Source organism: Tauraco erythrolophus, chromosome 21, assembly GCF_009769465.1.
Source record: "Tauraco erythrolophus isolate bTauEry1 chromosome 21, bTauEry1.pri, whole genome shotgun sequence".
NCBI lineage: Eukaryota > Metazoa > Chordata > Aves > Musophagiformes > Musophagidae > Tauraco > Tauraco erythrolophus.
Genome location: NC_141485.1, coordinates 1712249 through 1737100, shown reverse-complemented (window position 1 = coordinate 1737100; position 24852 = coordinate 1712249). Strand labels below are relative to the sequence as shown.

The 24852-nt window shown below is 56.1% G+C and overlaps 1 protein-coding gene across 3 annotated transcripts; it reads right to left on the bottom strand.

Moving 5' to 3' along the window:
• Positions 1-7430: 7430 nt before the first annotated feature.
• DYNLL2 (dynein light chain LC8-type 2) lies at positions 7431-14482 on the bottom strand. Of its 3 annotated transcripts, none has more exons than XM_086624488.1 (3): positions 14388-14482; positions 10952-11090; positions 7431-9247 (listed from the first exon to the last, which is right to left on the bottom strand). In XM_086624488.1, exons 2-3 carry the CDS (start codon positions 11081-11083, stop codon positions 9110-9112), a joined length of 270 nt encoding a protein of 89 aa, XP_086480614.1. In that variant the 5' UTR covers positions 11084-11090; positions 14388-14482; the 3' UTR covers positions 7431-9109. The 3 variants fall into 3 exon arrangements, with proteins under 3 accessions (XP_086480614.1, XP_086480615.1, XP_009988915.1); XM_086624489.1 differs by lacking the exon at positions 14388-14482 and adding an exon at positions 11354-11374; XM_009990613.2 differs by lacking the exon at positions 14388-14482 and having other exon boundaries at positions 10952-11104.
• Between the last annotated feature and the right edge of the window lie 10370 nt (positions 14483-24852).

Genomic DNA, 24852 nt, shown 5'->3' with positions numbered 1-24852 from the left:
ACCCCACCTCCCTGCAGCCCCCCAGCAGACATCCCAGCCAAGAGAAATTCCAGCTCTGGTGCTATGAGCACAGCTCAGCAGAAATCCCTGCTTTAGCTGCTCTGCCCCCAAGAGCTCCCAGAAATTCATATTCCTATTGAATATACGGATGAGATCCTTGAAATTCAGGCAGGTGGTTTGACAGCACAGGGATGGTGGCAGCTGCCATGGGGAAGCCGAGCTAACCAGGAGCCACGATAGGGAGCTGACGGGCACGGCACATACCTGCTGATTTCGACCAAGTGATGACCTGGGAGCTGCTGCCGGTTCTCCCTGCCTCCTCCGTGCCGTTCAGGTTTGTCAGCTGTGCCTCTTCCCGCAAAAGGCAAAACGGAGAGAGGTCGTCTCGATCTTATTGCCCTGAGAGAAAAACTGGCTCAAAACTCAGCTGGGAATTTCGGGGGGTTTCAGTGCCAGGCTTTCCCAAACACTGCTGTTTCCATCAGTCCTGCCTTCTGTCCTCTTTCCTGGGACCATCCAAATTTACTGACTTTTCACTTCCTATCAGCAACATTTCAAAGCAGATCAAACACCTGAACCTAGAAAAATCCCCCGTCCTCTGACGTGCTCATACACGCAGAGAAGTCGACGTGGCTGCACCAGTTGCCTGCGTTTTGCCTGCACCCTGGGGAGCATCACTGTGCATTACATACCAGTGCCACCAGTGCACAGCTCCAGCCGTGCTGGTTTTCAGGTGAGAGAGCAGGAGAGCGGCTGGGCTGCGGACAGTGGGATCAGAAAGCCTCCTTGCCCCTGGCCCAAGATCAGTGAAAGAGCAGGGGCTGTCCAGGGAGCCCCCCGGCCACAGAGGGGTGCCTGCAAACACACACGTGCAGTTACTCCATCCCTGGGACGAGGATTTAGCCAGTGCCCCTGCCTGCACCATGCTACACGTTTACCGTTCCCCAAAGGCACGTGCAAATCCAGCCCTGATACTGAGCATTATCTCCACTGGTGCCAAAGGTGTCTCCCACTGGCTTCCCAGCTGTTTTCCCAAGCTGCGGGACAGCTGATGGGACAAACAGTGCTGGCTCCGGGCTTGTTTGCCACTGAAGGTCAGACACAAATACATGAAATACTTTCCTAATCTCATTTTCTCGTGCAAACAACTGCTGGTTTGTCAGGGATATTACTCCAAGGCAGCAGCAGCAATGAGACATGGGGATGGGACAGGGGGTGCGGGATGGCAAGGGAAGGGCCCGACTGGGGAGCATCTACGAGCCCCTCAAGTCTCCCCATGCAGTTCCACCATGGGAAGGGTGCCCGTGCCCGCACCCATCCCAGCCTGGACCCCCTACCTGGTTCCTTGAGCCCCACTTGCTCGGGCCCAGCCTGCTCCTTGCACTGGGTGCAGGTGCCCTGGTGATTCTGCTAATTAGGATAATCAGGGGGCCATTAAATGATTATAATGAGGGCCATTAAACCTCCTCTGACACAGAAACACCCGTGGGCTGGGGTCACCAGCCCTCCTGGAAACGGGGCTCAGGATTCCCAAGCTGTTTCTCCTGGAAGGACTGCTGGGATTGCAGCTGAGCCTGGTGCAGAGATTTGGAAACACTGCTACTGCCTCCCACCTGGCACTCCTCTCCCCGGGCTTTATGTCCCCAGAGCTGGCAGAAGCTGGGATGTTTCCACACCTGCCTTCCCTGGGAGGTGGTGGGGACCCGGGGGACACCGATGAAGCTGGCTGGTGGCAGCGGAGCCTGCAAACACCTCCCCCTCGACACAAAATAGCGCAGACTTGCTTTTTCAGTTTTATACCTAAATCTGTTTTCATCCATTGCATGTTTTCAGAAGAGGAGGTACCACAGAAAAAGTACTTGCCCAGACCCGAGAGGGGTGGAGGAGCCAGGGCTGGCATCGGTAACGGGGGGCTGGATCCCCAGGAAGCTCTGTAGCCCACGGGAGGCTGCTGCCGGCGGAGCTGGGAACGCAGGACCCGAAACTGCAGTGACCTGCTGGGAGTTGGAGAGCACACTCTGCAAGCTGCCGAACCGCCAGCAACCTGCCAGGGATGCACACCAAACATGAGCTAATCCCAACAAAAATAGGAGTGAAATCATAATTCATATGCATAATTCATGTGCATAATTTTATCTTTGCTGTATACTCTCCCGGGATGTATTCTAGAAAATGCTTTCTTTCCCCTCCCCTCAATGCTCACGTCCTTCCAAAAAGTGCCGTAGATGCAAATCATTGGAGGCAGCAAGAGGTAGTAGCTTCGCTGGGTTTCTAAATAAACACTAAATTTGTCTGAGTTTCTAGCCTACGTCTTGGCAACTTATGCAGATTGAAGCTGTCGTAGAGACACGCAGCCTTGTAATAATCACAGGATTTTAATTGCTTTCATTGTGAACCCTGGCTACTGATTCTATCTGCATGGAAAACTGTAACAGTTTGCACTTGCAAATGCTAAAAATGTTAAATAATAATGGCAATTAAGAGATAATTATAGTTATTCTGAAGCAAGGATTGGAGTTAAGACTCCAAGAAGACATCCCAAAAGACCAGGAAGCGTTGCCTTGTTTACCGCGCAGACTTCAAGCTGCTTTTTCTATGATGCGAGATCTGCCAGGTTTAATTGTTTAATGATTTTCCATAAAATATTTAAGTAACACGGGATCTTTAGCCAGCCCAGGCTCTGCCTGAACTGCACGTTGTCAGTCTCGCTGGAGGACAGCGGCAGCGCCCTGGCCTGGCACCCCACACCTGCTGAGTCACCCAATGGTTTTCTTCTGCTAATTACAACACGGAAAAGATCCAGGGACCCCCTGCTAGTGGGACCGCCAGCACCCATGGGTGGGGACCCTGCTGGAAGGGGGCACATGGGTGCTGTCCCTCAGCCCCCTGCAAGCCCTGGTTCCTGAGGGAGCCTTGAAACATGGGTCCAGCTTTACCCCATCCAAGCTGACCCCATGGGCCACAGGGGAGCAGACGCTTTTGGCCAGGTTCATTTTGAACCCTTTGAGAAAACAGGACTTCTAAAACCGGATTTAGGAAGAGGTTTTTGTCCTTGCCGAAGCGTTCTGGGCTTTCCTCAAAAACAAAAAAGGCATTTATTTTTTTTTTTCCAGAGCCCTGTTCTGGGCTGGGTGCCAACCGCCTGTGCGCAGGCTGCGGCGGAGGCACGTCCTGGCTCGGTGTCAGCCCTCCGTCCTTTCCTGCCGGAGCGGCCGCAGCGGGCAAGCGGCGCCCGAGCAGCGCGGCCGGCCGGGAAACCGCGCGAGATTAAACCCCAAACCTGTGATCGAACACTTTGTGGAAAAATATCTGTGTAAGAAGGGATTTCCGTTCCTCTGACTCGGCTTACGCAGCGCGGGGCTAAAGCTGGGCTCACACCGCGAGTACCGCCAGGACTCGACCTTGCCGGTAAACCCCGGCGAAATCCTTTTGTCGTGCCCTGGCAGCACCTAACGCTGCTCACCTAGATCCCTGGGATAACAGACATGGGAAAACCCTTTCCCGATGGCCCCGGTGCGGCGTGGCACCCGTGCAGGAGCCACTAAGGGCGACGTGCCGGTGGGAGCACGCAACCAGCTCTGCAGATTCCAGCCCCGGCCCTGTGTGGGACTCGGGGGCTGCGGGAACAAAGGGCGGCTTTCACTGGGCTCACCCTGCGCAGGGACCGCCGTGGCGAATTCCACGGATGCTTTTATGGGCTGCAACCAATGCGCAGGGAGAGCGGGGCTCCCAGCAATCTCCTCCCCCTGAAAGCACTTCATTCACACCCAGGCTGGATGGAGGTGAAAGAAAGGGCCATGTGCACGATGAAATGCAGGGGGGGTCCTACTGCATGGGGGGGGTTGGATCTCTCCCCAAGATCCTCCCTGCCCGGCAGGCCGGGACCAAGGGCACGCAGCTTTGGCCAGGGTCTGGGCAAGCAGCTGAGCTCCGCAACGGCCATAAATCAACGGAGACGCATAAGCAAGCGAGGGAACAAAGGACGTGGAGAGATGCCATGGCATCTGGCAGGGGAGGGCCGCGCCGGAGAACGGCGTCTGAGAAAAGCCTCTGACCAAGCCTGCGAGGGTCCCGGCCCCACATCCTGCGAGGGGACGAGAGCTGGCCCCGCTCTCCGCTGCCCCTTGTCTCCTGCCGCAGCCCAGCCCTCGGGAGAGGCCCGTGAGCAAGCTCTGCTGCGCTGGCAGCCAGAGGCCGGGCACACAGGGACAGGGGACATGGTGGAGTGTGACATCCCATCTCACCCACGGTCCCGGCAGCGCTCCCCGGACACCTCTGCGGCACGCTGCGCTGGCCCACCATTGATTTTTCCACCAGGCTCTGGTGCATTTGCTCCAAGTCCTCAGCACAGGACAGGAAAATGAGGACCAAGGCCACCACAACAGCCTCCTTCCACAGGCAGGAGGAAACAAGCTACACTGGGGCTGGATAAAACTCTTCCTCGAGCTTAACCCAGGGCCAAATCCTGCAGACCAGCGAGCAGAGCCTGGGTTGTCCCCCTGGGCTTGCCCCTGCTCAGGCTGCTGGCAGGGGAAGGATGGGGACTGGAGCGGGGTCCAGCAGGGCTGCCCCCTTCTTACCCGCCGGTGCTGGGTGCTGAGGCTGCCGGTGCTCGGCGCAGAAGCGCGGTGCCTGCTGTTCCTAGCAGAAGGGCTGGCGAAGGCACTGACCTGAGGATGAGGAGCTATTTGTCTCGTTGGTAATGAGTTGTTGCGCAGGCTCAGCGAGACACTGCCTTAAGGGAGGAAACATCTGATCATCTTTTAATAAACACAGTTGGCTCCTGCGAGGCTCCTGCAGCTCCTGTATCTATAAAGCGCTCGGCGACGCATGGCTTGTGCACAGACACTGCTGCTATGAGTCACAGTCTGGGAAAGGGTGGTGGAACCCTTGCTCAATAAATAGAACAAAGCAGGGAAACCTCGGGTGGGCAGGGATGGCACAGCCCCACTTCCTCCATCGAGTGCCACTGTCCTCCAAAGGATTTACCCATCAGAAACTGAAAACGAGATAAAAATTATTTCCACATTTCTCTCTTCATCTCAAATCTCCTGCAAAAGCACTGTGAAAAGGAACGCATCCGTTGGGTACTGGGTTTACCAGCAACAGGCTCTGCTTCCACGTGCTTGGAAGTTGCTTCCAGTGCCGCAGGCTGGCTTTGCTGGGCAGGGCAGCCTGTGTGTTCCCACGGGAGCAGGCTGTGACACCCGGTCCCTGTGCAGGACACCCAGGGTGAGGAGGATGTCGCCGTCGCTGTGTCCCTTCTCAGAGTCCCAGGTGGTCACAGAGAAGGGATAAAGGGAGGCAAGGAGCAAGGCTGGCACTCTGCTAGCAGCCACACACCTTCTCCTGCGGCTTTACACCATGCCCTCTCCGCAGCAGAATGAATCCCAGATAACGTCTAGTAGATGCACACATGGAGCACAGCTACCAAAAACCAGCCTGTCCGCTCTTCCGTGCCACAAAGCTTTGCTTTTGTAGGGCCACATCTGGAAGAAATACTCAATATAAGGAATTGAAAACCTTGGCTTGTACAAGAGAAAGTACTGTAACACTCTCCCCAATCACAAACCGCACTGTTGCCCGTGGCAAACGCACACACACGTCGGCAGATGCTGTCCTGCACCCAGCCCTGCACCCACGCGCAGCAGCGGGCACCTCAGACTCCCTCGCAGGACAGTAACCTATATTGAGTTTACATTTAAATAGCATTTTTGCCCAAACACATCTGGAAGCAGTTTCTTTGTCCAGATGTTCTCCCCCAGATACATACCTTCTACTCAGTGCCCTGGATCCAGATGTTTCCAAATAGCTTCATGCTCCCGTTGAAACCGAGCTGCCGTCCCGTCCCAGGGATGCTGTTGGCCTCTCCAGCACGGAAGCAGTTAACGTTCCAAGGCATCATGCGGGACACCTGCACCTGGTGGAAACTGGAGACAAAGTGGAGCCAGGCAATGGAAAAAGTCAAAGCCAGAAGCTGTGTCAGACACTGCTGGGGAGCAGGAGGGGAAGGCAGCGGGGACGGAAAGCTCCGTGTTAAAACCTCATTCCACTCTCACGGGTGCAGAGGGAAGCGCTGCTGAACTTCAGGCACCACCTAATTGCCAAAGGTGTGAGTTGGAGCTGCTTTTCCTTAGCCCGAAGCACAACTCCTGCCACAGTGACACATCCAAGGAAGCACCAAACCCACTTTCTACTTGCGTGTGTCAGCTCCAGGCACACAGTCCCTCCAGCCCTGGCAGGGCTGCAACATCCCACCAGGGACCAATTTACACCAGCATCACAGCCACACGGCACTGGAGGGGGTGCTTTCCCACAGACGGAAGGCAGGCTGGAAGAGTTTTCCACCTTGGGTTCAGATGAGCAGCCTCTGGTGCTGCAGGGCTCAACCACCCCAGCCCCACAGGCTGCAAACATTTTCTTGGAGCTGCAGCCAGGCCAGGCGCACAGAGCCCCAGCACAGCAGGGCTGGAGCTTACACCCTACAGCTACACTTCCAGCTAAAAGGTTGGCTGAGACTACTGAGGGATGAGCATCACTCCCAGCTCTCCCCAAAGTAGAAACCACCTCTGCTTCTCAGCACTGCCAGGTGTAGGTTAGAGCAGATGGCCTGTGTGTAACAGCCATACTGCTGCTTGCTTGGGAGTCCTGGGTGCAGCTCGTTTTTGTAGCTGCTTAGCATGAGTCATGTTTGTTTGCAGCTCCACTTCCCCTCATTTCTCCTGCTGGTGTTACTGTCCCACAGCAGAGCTGTTACACTGCTGCCATTGGTAAATGCCCACTGCTTTCCCAAAAACATCAGGGAGGCATAACCCCCTCGTTAAGATTGCAACAGGAGCAAGCTGGTGGGCTGAGGAGGCTGTCTAAGGGCAAGCCCACAGCCCCTGCCATGCAAAAGGCATGAAACTGGCAGGAGCTGCAGATCTCCCCTTTCTACCCAGCACAGGGAGGCAGCCCCGAGGGGAAACCGCTTCCCTGCAAAGCAGGGAGACACCTTTGAGCATGTACAGGAGCCAGCACCCCAGCTGCTACACCACCCCCAGTCCATCTGAAGTCACTAAGAGGGCAGCCCCAGCACCTTCAGATCTAGGTTACTTGGCACAGAGGCATCCCCTGAGGCTGCAGCAGGACACGCTCCCCGTGATCCCTCCTTCTGGCACAGCATTTGAGCCAGGCTGGAGGTCAGCACCAGCACGAATGGGTGACATATGCTCTTCAGGTCAAGTTTCTCCCTCTCATTTGGGAGATCTGCCTCTCCTTTGGGTCATCAGCATCTTCCAGGGCAGAGAACTTGCTGCTCATCCTCTCTGCACAAGCACGGTTTTCACTTGGGACAGTTGGTAATGAAGAAGAAACCAGAGGCTGTTGAAATGTGTCAATTCACCTTTAATGTTTGAAAAAAATAAATGGTATTTGAGCCATTGCAGTTATGAAGGGAACAGATCTTGCTCCACGAGAGACCGTGAACAGGTTCACATTAGACTCATGCTTGGAAAAAAAAAAACAAACCCAAAACATTCTCCTTTCAGACTCAGAGTGGAGTTCTGAATAGACAAGACCACAAGAGTGCCCCGGACAGTCCGAGGCACATTACCCCAGGGCAGACATTTCCATCAACATGAAGTTATGACAGCTACATTCTTTCTAGTTACAACATTGTTCTATCAATATTACAAAATTAGGCATACTTTGGATTTTGCACAGAGACAAGAAGGACTTTTACTTCAGGAAGTAGTCAACCTGGGTCATCCAGTCATTTCACAATGAAGAGCTCCCTTCACTCCGCCTTCCCCCCCCAGCAGTGACTTATGACCAACACCAAATTCATCTCAGACACAAGTTACCCTCACCAACCCAGTGACAGTCTATGCATTAGTTAACGAACCAATAAATAGACTTTATGCCAAGCACCAGGGATTTGCTTGCCATCACACAGCATTTTTCCACGCCCAGATCAGAACTTCCTGCAGTGTAATCCAAGAGTCAGTACATACTAAGACAACATCACTGCTGAACCTATTGGAGACCAAGACATTTATCTGCCTTTGAAGCAGATGTCACATGAGTTTCCTTCACACAAATATCACACGTAAATTTAACCTCTTGGTACTGTGCTTTAAGAACAAAAGCAGATATCAGAACATGGAGGACAGTCCTCCAGAAATAGCTTATCAGCTACAGAAAATTAAAAAAAAAAAAGGAGACAGTGGCCACTTACAAGTCTTCCACATGACTAGCTTGCTTTAAGGAGAGCATCAAGTTAAGGCAGTGTTGAGACAACTGGCTAAGAACATGCCAAATAGAGCTGTTGTCAGTAGTCACCAATTTGATATCCTACTCCATTTCGGGGACAGGCCACGTGGCTTTAGATCCCAGTATCAAGGTCTAAAGACTTCAGCCACAGGATGCTGCTTTCTGCAGCAAGCAGCAGCTCAGGGGGATGTTTGTTGCAAGTCTTCTAGACCAGGCTGAGTTGCTTACAAGTCTAGGTCAATGTTTCAGCAGAGCCAAAAAAAAAAATACAGTGATGGACACTGAAGGAGAACACCGAGGGTGCCAGCGTCAAGCCTGTTTATCACAGTCCGAGGTGGAGTTCAACTTGTGTGTTAAAGCCACAGAATCAAGAGCCACCCCACCAGCTTTCAGGGAAGGTCTAAGCACCTGCACTGAGGTTACTGGGAGAGCCAGCTCTCTACAGTCTGCAGGGTGGGTACAGAGGCTCACACTGGCTTTGCTCCTTGTTACAAGATTAACAGTCTAATAAAACTCAGTAAGGAAGTCAGGGTCTTTTGGCCTGCCCAAAGAAGTTCTCCCAGCCTCAAAGAAGGAGTTACCACTGAGGGAGCTGTTGTGGAATAGTTTTATTTCTTCCCACGTAAAGGCCATTGTTTAAGCATTTACAGGTTTCCTAGTGCAATACAACCAAAAAAAGCAGTAACAAAAAAAAATGCCGCCTTCTTCCCAGGCAACTAAACAGAAGTAGATTTTTACTGCAACATATACACATTAAATATAGTATACAGTCCATGCAGCGGCATAGCCATGTTAAAGGGAGTCGTGGCTTCAGCCATCAGTGCATTACAGTCCAAATTTCGTTTGCTCCTACTTCCTATCCAGACTTGAAGAGAAGAATTGCAACCTGACCCAAGTAAAAATAGATGAAGTGCTTTGTCTCGTGTGTTACATAGCTGCCAAAGTTTCTGCCAACAATGCAGTGCCAAGTTGGGTTGTATTTCTTGTCAAATTCCTGAAGAAAGAGAAGAGAGGCATTAAGGCCAAGAAAGCCCACATGAAAATAGTTCTAAGCACAAACTCTTAGCTGGTTCTGTTCACACACTATCGCCTCTCCTCCCACCTGCAGTGTCTTCAGATTCCCGGCTGCAAGACACAATTATATTAAGTGAGGTGGTGACTGACACAACCAGACCTCTGCAGCAGATTGTCTGAAGGATCCAACACAAGCAAAGCATCTCCTGAGACCTGGAGCACCCATCAGCCCTGCGCAGGAAGAGCAGACCTAAGAGCTCCCCTTGCTACAGTGCTATTCAAGCCCTGTGTGTAGGCTAGCTCAGGGGAATATTTCTCCTCTCCCATTCCAATCCCACTCACAAAAAAAATAAAAAAAATTGGCAAGTCTGCTCCAGCAAGGCATTTGAGCTTAAAGGTCACATAAATAAGGGAAGGAGAAGTCTGGCTTCTGCTGTTTGGGACTCTTCTTCACAGAAAGGGGAGAAAATCTGCATTGAAAATGAGCAGGCAAATTCAGAGGCCAGACAGCACATGGAGACCTAGGAGGCTGGAGGTGAACGAGCTGAATGCTGGCTTCATACTGAGTCTGCCCCTACTCAGCAGGTAGGAGAGGGTTAAAGAGCATTTTCCTCCCTTTAATTAACACACAACTCCCAAGAACACCCTTCCCTCTCCCGAGACAGAGGCAGGAGAACAGACTCAACATTCAAGATTAAAGCAAGTGTTAGTCCTCAGACAGCAGCAAGACAGTTTGAGCTCTTTGCAGGCACCCTTTGAAGTAAGGAAAAAGCTTTCTTGCCAGGGCAGGAAGGTGCATCAAATTGCTTCCCTCCTCCCAACACATTTCAGGAAATAAAGGCCAACTTTTTTGGATGCCCTCTGTTGCACTTACTTTACAGGCTGCACTGCCCCAAGCTTTTTGAGTTAAGTCTTGCCTCCGATCAAAGCGATCTGGGAAGTGAGGAGACACCTTTGAGCCCTTTACATCCAAGCTCACATTACAAGCAAGGCCCAAAAGCTGGCCCAGGTGCCAGCGCTGCCTTGCCTATGAAGTCACACTGTCCTCCTTCAAAAGCACTTTCCCTGACCACTCAGAGAAGCTGCTACCGGGGGAAATGACAGCTCCCCAGATGCCACCAAGCATGAGACTTCAGTTAATGGGCTCCTGCGAATGAGGAAACACCTCTTCACAAGCCAGGGCAGCTGCTTGCACTGTTTTTAAAGCAGCACCTTTCACAGGCCTGCCAGCCAGCACAAGGCCCCCTCCTCCTCCTCACCACCCACCGCAGAGCCAGGAACATGGCAGACAGAACTGCACGTGCACAGCTGTTTGCTTTGAGTCAAACAGTAATCCCACCCTGCGCTGGCACTGCGAGTCAAGCAGCAGCAACATCTGTGGAGCAAGCACTGAATAGAGACTGCAGCCAGCTCTTCCTAGGCTGGCACATCCAGAGGGACAGCACTCACACCATTTGCTCAGAGCTTGCCAGGCCAACAGACCAGGCCCTGCTCTGCCATAGCCCTCCTCCGACCTTGGAGAAGTCACTCCATCCTCTTGGGAACAGCAGCAAAGAAGAAAGCATCTTCTCCCTCCAAACACATAAGCATGAAGTCTTGGACAGACTCAGGCTCATGACAGGCACACATACTTCAGAGCCTCAGGACATCTCAGCCAGAGCAGCCCCCCTTATCCCCCAGTTACCTTCTTTATGTACGCTGCAATGTCCTTTTCTATGTTGTACTTCTCCATTGCCTGTGTAGCACAGTCCACAGCATCCTGCTGCATGTCCTCGGACATGTCCGCATTCTTGATCACAGCCTTTCTGTCAGACATCGTGAACCTAAGGCAGAACATAGACTCCTTTAATCCCTTCCCAAGAAAGGAGACGTTTTCCTGTGCATCAGAGGTTGTCCTTCCTATGGCAGGCTGCGTCACAAGCAGATACTACAAACTGCCTGTGATGGCCAGGGTGAGTTTATCAGTAGTCCCAGGCTAAGGTGCCCCTTATAGCTGGAGCACTGTGGCAACTGGCACTGTTTGAAGGTTAGATCAGAGATAGTCCAACACCAGCATCTGCATTAAACACATGCAGAAAAAGCTTACAGTGTGGGAGGAGACGGGATCTGCAGAGAGTCACAGCCCTCCTTCACATCAATAGGCTACAGCCAAGCTTGCCTTCCAGGTGCACCAGTGGTTTAGAGCGTCATCTGTTCAGAGCCTGGTGAGCAACAGACCTCAGAGTGCCCATCTCCGGCAGGGAGGCTCAGGAAGCATGTTAACAGCAGCAGTGCCAGGAGTTACACCCCATGCCAGGAGTTACAGTTACTGCTGCTAGTTTAGCCTGGAAGGAGCATTGTTCCAAATTCAGCCCATCACCCTCCCTTCACCTCACCACCACTACACCACTGAAACCCAGACTTCAGCTGCTCCCATAGGACAAAGCCGGTCTGACGAGCCAGAAACAGGTTCACACCACGCCACAGCCTAGAAACAGGGGCGGGGAGAGCAAGCCCCACTGCAGAGCTGGCACAGCCAGGGCCTGGCAAAGCAGCCTCCTTCCATCCGCCGCCTGTGAACCACAAGAGACACTGGAAACCAGCACCTTTAGGAAACTAGAAAGTGGTAATGAGCTGAGCATTCAGCACCCTTCACTCTAAGGGAGTTCAGATGCTGAAGTCACTGAAGCCATTTACACATAGATCTGCCATGGTTTTTCCAGGGAGGTGTTCCGTACTGGGAAGTCCCCAGTGCAGTTTATATTCTCCTAGAAAACAGGAATTTGGCAATCCCAGCCCTGCAGCCTTTTTTCAAGCAAAGGCTGTGGCACATGCCCGGGGAAGGAGCCCCATGCAGACCTGCTGCTGGCTGGAACACTCCAACACCCCTCTGGGCAGCAGACCCCTTGCTCCCAAGCCACACAAGAGGCCCAGCCAGGAGGCTCCTGTTATCCAGGGGACCGGGCAAGCGAAGGTTTGTGCTGAGAAGGATCACAGCCACTCACCTTGGCAGCAGCTCTTACCAGAGCATTTTAAAACTTTGTGGGAACAAGCTTCTTGACAGCAAGAAGTGCCTCCAATTAAGCCTGCAGAGCACCATTAAGTTTCCTAAATCCTTTTACAGCGCTGGAAGTCTTGAGTGATACTACCAAGCATGTTTTGAAATAATGAAACTACACATTTTTAGCTCTACTGGGGAGTGCAGAAAATCTGCTGCAATGATCGCTTCCTGGAACAGTCCCAGAAAACTGAAGGAGTAGCTTTGTTACAGCAATTAAAGAAGCCTGCTATCCAGGGAGAAAGAGAATCCAGTTACATAATTGCAGCCCTATGATTACAATACTTCAGTTCTTCACTGCCTGCAGTTGACGGCTTCTATTGCAACCTTAATTTCTACATTTTAGACACAATTTTTAATAGTACACTGCTGTTAACATACACTAACAGCACCAGGAGGGCTGACAGGAACTGAGCTCCGACGCCAACAGAGAGCACACGCCCCTGCCACAGCTCTGGAAAAGCCACTTCCAGGCAGTCCGTTCTCCTCCATGAGGTGTTTTAAGCCAGTGGGTTTTAGCCTGTGGCCCAGAAACCCTGGCAGAACAAGATATAGCTCAGAACGGCCCAACAAACTGCTTGTAGATTTGGATTCACTATCCAGGAATCCAGTAATCCCTTGGAAAAGTCTTCTGGGGGTGCAGCCCACAGGAAAAGGGAAGTAGCAGGAATTCACTTGTGGGTCACTCCTCCAGGAAAGCCTTTTTAGGGAAAGAGGGCAAACAAGCTCTCACACGCATCAGGGCTTCGCACACCTCCCCTGCACGCTGAGTTCAGAGGGCATTTGCCATTACATAACGAGCCACGGAGTGACCTGCAAAAAGCACCTTCCTTCCTCATTGTCTAGGCAAGGAGCATCTCCGTGCAGGCCCAGGCTGCTAAGGGCCAACAGTGCCATGGAAAAAAACCCACAATTATCCTCCAGTAGAGCTGCAAGCACTGGCCAGCCTGCCCTCCTCAGCACCACACCGCTCCAGGGCACAGCATCCTTCATGGGCCAAGCATGACAGGGGCTGGCAGCCGGCCGTGCTGCTGGAGGGAGGGTCCCCTGCACCCACCGTGAGGCAGGTAGCAGCTTCGAGTGCCACCCCATGCACCCACCTGGACACTACAGAGCGGGGCCCATCTCATCTCCTTCCCCCATGGCATTACAGAGGCATCCTCCCCACAAGGCAGCCCAGCAGCACCACGTACACACCTTATCCCTAAACCACAAGATCACAGTTGGCCCTCAGGGTCTTGCCACCCAAGTCTGGCCTTCTCTGAGGAAAACCACAAAGCCCCAGCACCCAGCTCAAGACAGGCCTGGGAAGAGATCATAGTCCAGCTCCAGCAGCTGCTCCTTCTCCAGCCCAGGATGGGGTCTTGAAGGAGGAAGAAACAGACCACAGCCCTAGAAACCAAACTAGGGCAGGATGAGGCCTTGGGAGGGGGATCAGGAACAAGCCAGCACCCAACCCTTCCTTCACCAGGACAGGATGAGGTCTTGCGAAGAGCACGAGGTCCAAGCCCAGCACCCGCTCCTTCCCTCTGCAGGACAAGACGCAGCTTTGGGAAGGGAATGAGACATAAGTCTCCACACTCACCTCTTCCCTCCCTGGCAGGATGGGGCCCTAGGAGCTGGAAACACACCTTCCCCCCCCGGCCGATATGGAGCCCGAGGAGGGGACGAGGCCCAAGCCCAGCACCCACCGCGTCCCCCACCGCGGCAGGAGAGGGCCGTGGGAAGGGGGTACGGCACAGCTCCCTCCCCACCCAGGCAGAGACGCTCCCGGGAGCCGGGCGCATGTGCAGGCCGGAGCCCTGCATGACCTTCACGGGGGGAGCCCCGGGGGCACCCGAGGCCGCGGTGACCTTGCCCGGCGCGGGGCCGGCAACGCACCGGCGGCAGGCCAGCGGGGCGGGGCGGGCTCCAAGCGCCGCCGGGAGCTACCCCCGGGCCGGAGCCGCCCACCGGCCGGCTCGGACCGCGACCCCCTCCCCCCGGGGCGGCCCCGCCGCCGCCGCCTCGCACAGGGAGCGACCGGTGCCAGGCGAGGCGCGGAGGTCCCCGCCGTCCCGGCTCGGCGGAGGGCGTCGCTCACCTTCACAGTGACAGGGCCACCCCGTGAGGGCGAGGCACGGCACGGAGGAAGAGGAGGTGGGAGGAGGCCCGGACCGGCTCGCCTCAGGCCGCTCCGCTCCGTTCCCTGCGCCGCGCCGAGCGCTCTGCGCCCCGCCGCCGCGCCGCGCTCAAATACCGCCCCGCCCGCTGCGGCGCGCGGCCCGTCGCTCCCCCATTGGCTGTGCCTCCCGGCACGCCGCTCCCTCATTGGCTGCGCCGCGGCGGGGCCCGCCGCCCCGGCCCGTCCGCCCGCGCTGTTCTGCCTACATCCTGTTTCATCCCACAATGCCGCGGGGCGAACGCGGGGCGGGGCGGGGCCGGGCCGGGCCGCGCGGGGGCGGGGGGTAGCCCGGTGCTGTGAGGGGAAGGGGACGCGCCGCGCGGCCCGGTGGCTGGGGCGTCCCCGCCGCCCGGGCGACCCGGATCCCTTGAGGGGGAGTCTGATCCCCGAGGGGGGCTGGTTCCCTTGGAGGGGTCTCTGCCGCCTTAGGGGGCCATGATTCCGCTGGAGGGAGTCCCCTCTGCCTGGGGGACCCTCATCCCATGGAGGGACCCGCTGCCCTGGGGAGGCCTGGTCCCCTCGGGGGGCCTTGCTGCTGTGGTGTCCCTGACACCCGGGGCCTGGCTCTGCCCTCACACCAGGCGTGATGGGGCCATGTCTCTGGTGACAGACCCTGGCACCAGGCTGGCCTGAAAACGGCACCATCAGTATGGAGGAAGCCTCTGTCATAATTAGCATTATATTCCCAACCCTGAGAGATCCCGAGGCATCTCTGGCAGGATTGGCTGCGGTGTTGCTGGGCCCTGAGTACCATGGCTGCCCAAAGTGGCCGCATTCCAGCAGTGCCGCGTACACGGAAAACTGAGTCTGGCGTGTGGCTCCCTGCCGGCCAGTTCCTTGCATCCCATGAGACCTCCCTGTGTCCGCAGAGTTGCTTGCAGGCTGGGGACAGCCATGTGCAAGATGTTCTTGGAAAGGTGGCTTGACCTAAGAGTAAAAAACCAGTTCTGTCAGTGGTAATTATTGTATCTTTGCACCTCGATAGTGTCTTCCACCTGAGATCTTCCATGCGTGATGGTCGTTGAACACTCGAGCTTTGTGAGACCCTCCCAAGCTGGCTGGCATTGCTGCAGCTTCTTATATTTACAGCTGAAGCAGCAGGAGAAGAGAGTGACCTGTGAAAGGTCCCTGAGGCCGTTACCAGCCCTGTTGAGAAGAGGTCCAGGTATCCTGGAGCTCAGTGTAACCTCTTCCTTCTCCGCTGTCCCCACATGTCCAGGTTTTCAGGCCACTGCAGGCAGGTGCTCGGTTTCCCCCACAGGACTCAGCATCTCTCCTTTCCCTGCAAAGCCAGACAGGTTTCCCCCTCCTGAACACATCCAGAGAGCTCCCTCCCTTCTTGTTTTTTTTTTCCTGCTTTTATACTGGCAGCAAAGCTTGGGGAATGCCCAGCAAAAGTGGGAGCATCTTTCACTAAACTGCCAGCCCTGCATCATGCAAGAGCTGCTGCTTTTCCCCGGGAGTTCTTCAGTGAGTCCTGCCAGGTCCAGCCGTGCTTTGGGCAGGAAAGCTGATAAAATCCCAACCCCGGGCACTGCACTGCCGGGAAGTGGTCCCGTGCCACACTGGTGCTGGGGCCGGCACGCAGCCGTTCCAGCAGCTTCATCGTGCCTTCACTGTGAGATCGTGTGACGTTTAATGTGGCTTTAGTAACTCGGCAGGTTCCAGTGCCATCAGAGTGGGTTGAAGGGCTGATCCGGTGCCGTGGCACCTTGGCAGGGAACGCACCAAGCCCCGCCGCTGGCAGCCCCTGCAGTGGGGTCCCCACGGCTGGTGGGGGGCTGGCAGTCAAGCCCCGTGCTGCCCCTCGTCTGCAGACCTCAGGTGGGAAAAAGCGAAGGAGACTCACACTCCTAAAACATCTGCTGCCCACACGTGTGCCCGTGAGATCTCACGGGGTCCTGTGCTGGGGCCGACAGCGAGGGAGCAGCGGGGCTGGCAGGATCTTGGCACACAGGTGTGACACCGGAGCTTTGGCCACTTGGCTTTCCTGAGCGGGTCTCCTGCCCTCCATAAACGTGCTTCGGGCGTACACCCGCCCCCCGGGCTGCCCCCGCGGGCCCGTCTGCCGGGCTGGCTGCCAGCCAGCTCCCGTTTTGGTTGCTCCATTTCACTTGAGCAGAGCTGCCAAGAAGCTCTTTGCAGAAGCCACCTGAAGGAAAGCCCAGCAAAGCAAAATTCCCCATTCCCGTGCCGTCCCCGTTCCCACACCGCAGTGTCCACACAGCGCTGCCTGGTGTGAACAGCAGTGAGATGCAGACGGTGCTGCCTGGGTTCAGCTGGCTCTTAATGAGACCAGTTTAATTGCATGTGTGGCCTTGAGAAGCAGGGAGACCACTGCGGGTGCCGAAACCCGTCCGATTTGGCTGCTGAAGGGAGAGAAGCCCACAGCCAACCACGGCACTCGGAGACGGCTGGAGCTCGCTCCATGGCTGCACCTTTGCCTTGCGAGTGGTCCAGGAGTGGGCCGGTCCCTTTTGCTAATGAAGTGGATGTTTCCCAGCATGACCTTTGCGGCTTCTGCGATACTGGTCAAAACTCCCCACAGCAGATAAATTATTTACTTTTCCCAAGTCGGTCCAGACTGGAGCTTCAGCTTTACGATGAGCAGAAGCCAGAGAGCAGCAGAAAAGCAAGCACGGGCTGACACTGCAGGGCTGTACGGCGCTAGGGTTGTAAGATCACCACGGGCAGCATGGGACCTGACTTTTCCAGCCTCCAGATGGATAATTCGAGGGCATCGGCATCCCCTCTGAGCTCCGATGCTCCCAGCCTGGCTGCACCGGCTGGGGAACGGCTGCAGGTCACCGGCTGCCTGCCTGACCCTGCGCACACGGGAGCTGTGGGCATCCCGGGGGCTGTGGAGCTGTGGGCATCCCGGGATGGCAGCCAGAGCTGCTCCAGCCGAGAGGCAAAGCATCGATAAATAAATATGTGGCCAGAGTGGATGGCTGGGCCGCAGCCTTCAAATTACAGCCTCGGGCCTCGGCCTTGTTAACATGGAGATGCCTCTGCGTCGCTCTGGGCAGTGCTGACGGTCTCATTGCACCCCTGGTACGGTGTTTTTCTTGCTTTCTCTGCACGTTGGCTTTTCTTGCTTCCTCTGCAAGAAGGGAGAGCGGGCAGTGCCCATCCTGCTGGGACATAGGCGATGCTCTGCACCCATTAACGTGCTCTGGGCCACCACAGGCCACCCCCCACCGGGACCCAGCCTTCGTCTGGTTTGGATGCTGGTGCTCATGCAGCTACTTTATGAGCTTCCATCTCAGTGGCAGCAGAAGTAAATATTTTTATGGTGAAGTTTCCAGAGGCTCCACATAGCCGGAGAGTGCTGGAGATAATGATCTCAGGGCTGAGCGAGGAGAAAGGCCATGCCTGGGCAGATAATGGGCAGCTGCCAGAGCGGGACCTGCTTGGGAGAGGCAGGAGGTCAGAGTTCTGCAGGGTGCCCAGGATGAGGGAGCCCACGAGGAGCCCCGGGAGTGGGGACGGGGCAGACTCACGTCCCCACAGGCTGCGGGATGGTCTAGGCTTGCCCAGCCGGAGCTGGCAGGCTTCCCAGGGCTGTGCCGGCGAGGCTCCCGGCAGCGCCTGGCCATGAGGGCAGCCAGCGCTGCTCAGGTTCGCCGCACGACGCTTGGCTGGGCTATTTATAGCTCTGCTGAGTCTGTTGAGGCAACAGATCTCTGAGTCCTGTGGATCTTTTTTATGAGCATCCCTGGCCGGGAGGCGCAGCACCTCAGCTGTCCCCTTGCCGGGCCGGAACAGAGCCGTGGTTTGCGTCAGGGCGCCAGTGCCGCGGGCACAGAGCCCAGTACGGCCCTGCTGCAGGTGCAGGAACCAGCCCGGCTGCACTGGAGGAGGCAGCTCCCCCCCTGCCCGGCACTGGTTGTGGAGGAAACCCTCTGCTTTCCTCCTCTGGGGAGCTCCGGTGTCTGGCAAACACCAAACCAGTCTTGCAGCGCTGCTGCCGCGAGTGAGCTGGGCCAGTGGGTCAGGACACCACCACCCTTGGCAGAGCCAGGCTGTCCAGCCTGTATTGCTGCACCATCCCCTGCTAATGAAGGAGCTTTGTTAGCAGGGAGGGATCTGAGCTGTTGTAAGTCAGATCTCTGTTCCTACTGCCATGAATTTTTGCTTAATGGAGTGACAACCGCCAGGTCTGGTTTTAATGGTCTGCCCTACTGTGAATCCTGAGCCGAGGCCGGGCAGGCGACGGAGGCTCCGCAGGTTTTAGCCGCTGCACAATGCTGGTCCTGTCCGTCTCGCACGACGGGAGCCCCAGGCTTACCCACGAGGACTCCCATGCTCCGCACCTCCTGGTATTTTCCTGGTGCAAGTGAGTGCAGAAGCAGCACTCACCTCCCCCGTGCCCAGCGCGGCCCCGGCTGTGGTGCCGCCGGGCACCGCAGGCTCCGCGCTGCTCTTTGCGTGTGAAGGAGCACAGTCGGGACAGAAGAAAGTGCCACGGAGGGAAACGCGTTCCTGAATCGTGACAGAAAGCATTTGTGTATAAATTCCTCCGCGTGCACTACGTAAGGCACGTCACAGGGATCAGCAGGAGAAGGGCCTGGTGGCGAGGCCAGTGTGCCATCTAAGGCTGTGCTCCTCCTGCCCCGTGGCCGCACGCATCCCCACGGGATGCAGGTCCCATCCCAGGCGACTCTAAGTCAAAAAGCACTTTGTGCACGTCTGCCACAAGAAACACAGACGTCTGGGAACTGAGAGCTGGGCTGGCCGGGCAGCTGCAGCAGCACACCGGCTCCACTTCCGTGCTCCTGCATCTCCCCACGGGAGATTTTCCTTCGTATTTAACCTACACCCACTTAGCTACAACTTAGCCCGTTACGTCTGCTCTGCCCCGTCATGGACAGCACACCGACGTGTTTTGTAGCACGTTCCTAGCAGATGACTGTGGCAATGTTGCCCTCATCTCCTCTCCCTGCAGGAATTCCTCCCTCTCTCCTCCTCTGGTCGTGTCTCCTGCACCTCTGCTCCCCTCCATGCCCTTCTCCAGACTCTGCCGTCAGTCGCTCTCTTTTGCCAATAATCAATAAAAACAGCAGCAGCAGCACAGCACCTTTTGTAATTCATCTCCTCGCTCTCCCCGCATGTGCCAGGGGTGTGGGCACCACAGTGGCACCTGGGCACGCCCGGAGCAGGGCTGCTGCTCCACGTGAAGCAGGATTTGGCCACTTCACCATATCACCCCAAACCCCTCCGTCAGGCACTGCCTGCTGTGCCCAGAGCACGAACATCGCACCGGGGCAGCTGCGGGTGACTCTTCCTCACCTAGCGCCATCGCCGATAACCATCCCCCCAGGGCTGATGCCCGATGCGGAGAGACGGCAGCTCCGGATCTCCTTGCAGAGATGCGCTGCAAAGCACCTGCACGGAAGTGAGATGGAAGTGGGAGAGGGGGGCACTGCCGGCCGCTCAGCCCCCCGGGGCAGGATCCAGCTGGCAGCTCCTCCGGGGTGCTCCATACCTGGACCCGGCGCCCACCTCGGGCCAGGGGGAGCCGGATCTGGCCCCTGCTCACGGCTGCGGTCCCCAGCCGCCAGCTTTCCGGCTGCTGGGGCTGGGTCCCTCGCCGGCTGCAGCCCCCCCGAGGCTGCCCAACGAGTTATTTTTTACCGGGAGTCGATTGTTTTGGCGAGTGCTTTGCAAACCGCATTACGGAGGGTTCGCCACCAGTCCCGGGCTGCTTTGATCAATCTTGTTTGCGAAGCAGTTTTCAGCACCCTGGTTAATGTGCGTTATTATCTCCCTGAATCCCTGCTACAGAACCTGAATAGATCCCGTGGAAAAAGAAAATGCCCTATAAAAGGAAATGCTCTAAACTCCAGCGGGGAGCTGCCACCGCTGCTGCGGAGGGTTTGAGCACTGTAAGCAGTCTGTTAACAACGATATCAGACCCCAGGTTCCCCAGTTTATTGTTCACAGCTTTGGGACCATAAAGCTTTTCCGCTCCCTGCCATCCTTTTCGCTGCAAAGATCCAGTCTGGGCAGATTTAGGTCTCCCACGGGTTACTCTCACATCCCCCCCGGGCACTGGGAACCAGGTTCTCCCTGTGCCCAGTGCTCTGAGCACACCGTCCCCATGCCTGATCTGCAAAGGCTTTCAGTCCAGAGGGAGAGCAGAGGGCACAAACACCAGCCGGGTAAGGTATCGCTACCCGTTATTGTGCCAGGAGCAGCAGAGCAGCAGGCGCTGGGGTCGAGGTGTTCCTCTCTGGGAAGAAATGCTCCTTCACCAGAAGAACCACCAGGACTGGGTCAAGCACTTCCCATCAGCGTTGTGCTCCGGGGCTCTGAAACCCCCAGACTCAGCCTCCGGCCGTGCAGTGCCCTGTCCCCGAAGCGGGCACGGCCCTTTCGCGGCTGCGGTGAGCGCGGAGCCCTCACTGCTCGTCTCCCAGGTCTGTCCCGGAGAAGAGGCAGCTGTGGCGTGGCACCACATCAGGGCAGCCTGGGCTTAGCTCCAAGACAAACGGGCTAAAAAATGTGACCAGGTATAGACGGCGTTTTGTCTCAACACCGCGTTCCACAAGGTAGCGCGCTCCTTGCCATCCCGCAAGCGTGACAGAAAAAACTAACACTAACGACTCGTCAGCCTCATTAATATGTATTCAGGTCATCTGCTCTCTGCAAGTTCTTGCAAGTGACTTGCGGTGTGCAGTTCATGCAGAATCCATAAATAAAAATACCTCTCTGGAATCTCGGCGGGGTCATATTAGCACAGGAACACAGCAACTGCCTTTGTGCGTGCCGAGGGACGAGGGGTGATGAAGCCCAGCCGGCTCCCAGCACCCCAGGCCAGGCTCCCAGACCAGTGGGATGCACCGAGAGCTGGAAACTCCCTTTAATCTGATCTCTCTTGAAGGGAGAGGCAGATTTAGAGACAACAGAAGCACCGAAGAAGAGGTCACGTCGAATCACATGCAGTGTGACCGTGCCTTGTGGCGGCGCTCCCGCAGCGGGCTTTGCCGGGGTCCCATCCTGACAGCCAGCCAGAGGGGCTTCAGGACGCAGACTCGGTGTGTTTGCAGGGCCGGGCCAAGGATGGCTGCTCATTTGACTTCTTCCCTTGAGTTTCCCCATTGTTTCTTTTCCATCATCCCTCCCATTACAGCACTTGCCTGGGTGCTCCAGCACAAGCCCTAAACCCAACGTGGTTTATCTGCAAGGGGCTCTGCCTGCACATCAAAGCTTCCTAAATTTTTAAGGCTGGAAGGGCTGTTGTGATCATCTGCTCCACTCTCCTGTGAGCCACGGCACTCCCCAGGTTGGTTTTCTGCAGTCGAGCAGAGCACAGCGCTCAGTGGAGCTTGGAGGGGCCAAGACATGCCAGGCTGCCTTGGGCTGGCTGCAGGGGGGGGTCCTGCACCGCCGCAGCACGTCCACAGCAGCCACGGCTCCGTGCCGCTCTCTGCGTCTCTGCCGCGCTCCTGCCTTCCCTGCGGCCGGTCAGCCACGGGCTGCAGTCCCTAGGGGCGTCCCTGCTCCGGGAACATACTGGGTGCTCATGGGTGAACCAAGTGGGAAACCACATGTAAATCACTTGGCGCTCATGCACGCAATAATTGAGCAGTCATGCACGCGCTAATGGGGCATTCGTATGCGAAATAACGGGGCGCTCATGCGTGAACTGCCGGGGTGCTCATGCATGCACTGATCGGGGGGTCATGTGTACAGTCGTCAGGCACTCATGCACGCACTAACTGGGCATTCATGCACGCACTAACTGGGCATTCCTGCGTGGACCAATCCTGCACTCGTGCGTGAACTAATGGTGACTCCGTGCAGGGTCACTGCGTGCTCACGCAGGATCCTTTTGGTTGCTTGTGTGTGCGCTGCTCGGGCACTCATGCACCTCCCGGCCACTCATGCGTGAAATAATTGGGTGCTGATGCAGGCACTAATTGGGTGCTCATGCACAAACTCGTCGGGCGCTCAAAAGTAAGTTAACTGGGCGCTTGTGCGTTCACTGGTGGGACGCTCATGGGTGAACGAACCAGGCACGCATGCATGACCCGACCGGGTGCTCAAGCAGAGACTGGCGGAGCGGCACAGGGACAGGGAAACCTGCCAGCGCCGAGCACGGGATGATGCAGCACCAAAAACACCCACTGGTTCCCCCGGCACGCGTGAGCTGGTGGCTTTATGTCCTTGGCAGCGTTGCTGCCACACGCGAGCTGATCTCACACCTTCCCCCGAGCTCCCCGGGGCGTAGGAAGGAGCTGCTGCCGTGCAGACAACTTAAACTCTGTTCTGGCACAGCGTAAACATGAGAAGCTCCAAAAGCAGGAGACAAGGTCTCCGCTGTGTAAAATGATTTAGGTCAGTCTCACTTCTGCAGTGATTTATTTAAGCTCTAGCAGTTCCTGGCCTGAGTGAGGGAAAAAACGAGGGGAAAAAATAGAATCCCCCATATTTACACGATTTTTCTGTAATGTTTACGTTGCGGAAGCTACAGCATCATCTGGCAGTGCCGTTTCAATCCAGGCCCACAGACACTTCCACTACACATTTGCATTTCTTGGGGTTGTTCTCCAAGGTGGAGCAACTTGCTCAGCACAAAATCTCAGCCTGCAAGAGCTTTCGAGTGGTGGTTTCTCAGTGGAAGGCACGTCCCGTCCCTCGGTCACTGCCGGGCCTTTACCAGAAACGGTCTCACCTTCCCACAGCCCAAAAAACGACCATTGGGAGCGGACTCAGGAGCAAAGCAGCCAGAAACAACCCACTGTGGGTGCAACGTCGCAAACCCACAGCCGGCAAACGGGTGGTGGTGGGAGCCCAGCGCCAGGCAGTGCGTCCCACACCAGCGCCAGCACCAGCCCGCCAAAGCGGGACCAGAAACAGGGGGGTCCTGCCAGAGACTGCCCAGGACGGGCAGGGAGGCGATGCCTGGCTGGGTAGCTATGTACAGGGATGGATATATAACCCAGGCAGGTATCCACGGGCTCGCCATGACACGGGTGCCTGGGCCAGCACCCCAGCTGGCTGGATTCATGAAAGCACTGGCCAAATCCCCCTGCCCTGCCCTGCTCACCAGCCTGGCCAGCTGTCTATTAGCGCACTCACTAGACGCTATGGAAAGAGCCGCAACAGTTGATCCAATCAATAAATATAAATTTCATACATCCCTTAAGTCTGTAATATCTCTCTATATAAGAGGGCACAAGGGATTTTGTTTTAATTAAAGGAATGCTTAAGGCTACTCTGCCTACCGCTTAATCTGCCTTGGAAATACCGAGGGGAGGAGGCTGTCCTCACACCAAGCTCTGCTCACATCCCAGCTTCTCGCCAGCAGCATTGCGAAGGCTCAGCGAAAGCACGAGGGTAGGAGCAGGGAGAGAGAGTGGGGCACGGCCTGTGCCCACCTCATGCCCACCTCCTGCTGGCACCTCCAGCACAAGCCAGGAAAATAAGAGACCCTAAACCGGAGTGGCTCTGACCCCACGACCCTTTGGACTCGGCTCATCTCCTGCCACCAGCCTGATGGTACAGAAAGTGGCAGAGCCTTCTCTGGGCACGAGGGAATTATTTATAAACAGTTGACTGAAACCCTGCTTGCATCTCTGGCGTGAGGGTAAGGCGGCTCTTCTGTTGGGACGCAGGGAATAATCCCGTTTTCCTGCCAGTGATGGGGCTCTTCCTCCTGACAGCGATGCTCTGCATAGGAAGGGTTGAGTATCCGCACGTATCGGATGCTGAAACAGGTGCCCAGCAGGGAGAAACTCTCCAACAGCCACAGCATCTACTCAAAAAACATGGAGCTCCAGTGCTGGCTGCGTGTTGTGCAGCAGCGGGAAGAAAACTCAGCTTTTGGTATTTTACTGCATCTGAGATCCCGTGGTGCCCTCCCAGCACAAAACCTGGACCCCGGGGAAGCCCCTGGCAGCGGGACAGCCCCCCTGAGCAGCCTGGTGCAGGCTGGTCTCGGGGCAGGGGGTGCATGCCCGGGGATTGCTGCACTTGGGGTTTGCTCTCTGCTCCTCTCCTGCGGCGAAACACGCCTGCACTTGATTTATTGGGGCATAACTCAGCCTGGGGCTGTGGGCACACCCCGACCCCTGCCCTTCACCTGGCACCCGCCGCGGTGGGAATTACTGGGCAAGGGTCCAGCCACATGCCCGGCCTGAGGGGTGGCAGTTGTTCGTGGCGATGTGAGGAGGGGGTGTCAGCAATGCATTTCATGGCAAGGGAAGAGTAGAGGTTTCTAGTGAACAAAATATTAATTGCTAAAGTTGGTAAAGTTGGGGTGTTTTTCTTAAGGGAACGTAATGACAGTCGCCATTGGACACGTCCGCCTTTGCTGCAGAGCACCAAGGAGCCAGTGGGTTTCCCTGGGCTCCCGTGCCGCTGCCAGAGCTGCCCC

Bases quoted from the DNA above. Each gene is read 5' to 3' on its own strand.
- DYNLL2 (XM_009990613.2), bottom strand. From the start codon at position 11,104: ATGTTCTGCCTTAGGTTCACGATGTCTGACAGAAAGGCTGTGATCAAG. The intron at 9,248-10,951 runs GTAACTGGGGGA...CTCTTTCTTCAG, and splicing joins TTGCAGCGTACATAAAGAAG to GAATTTGACAAGAAATACAA.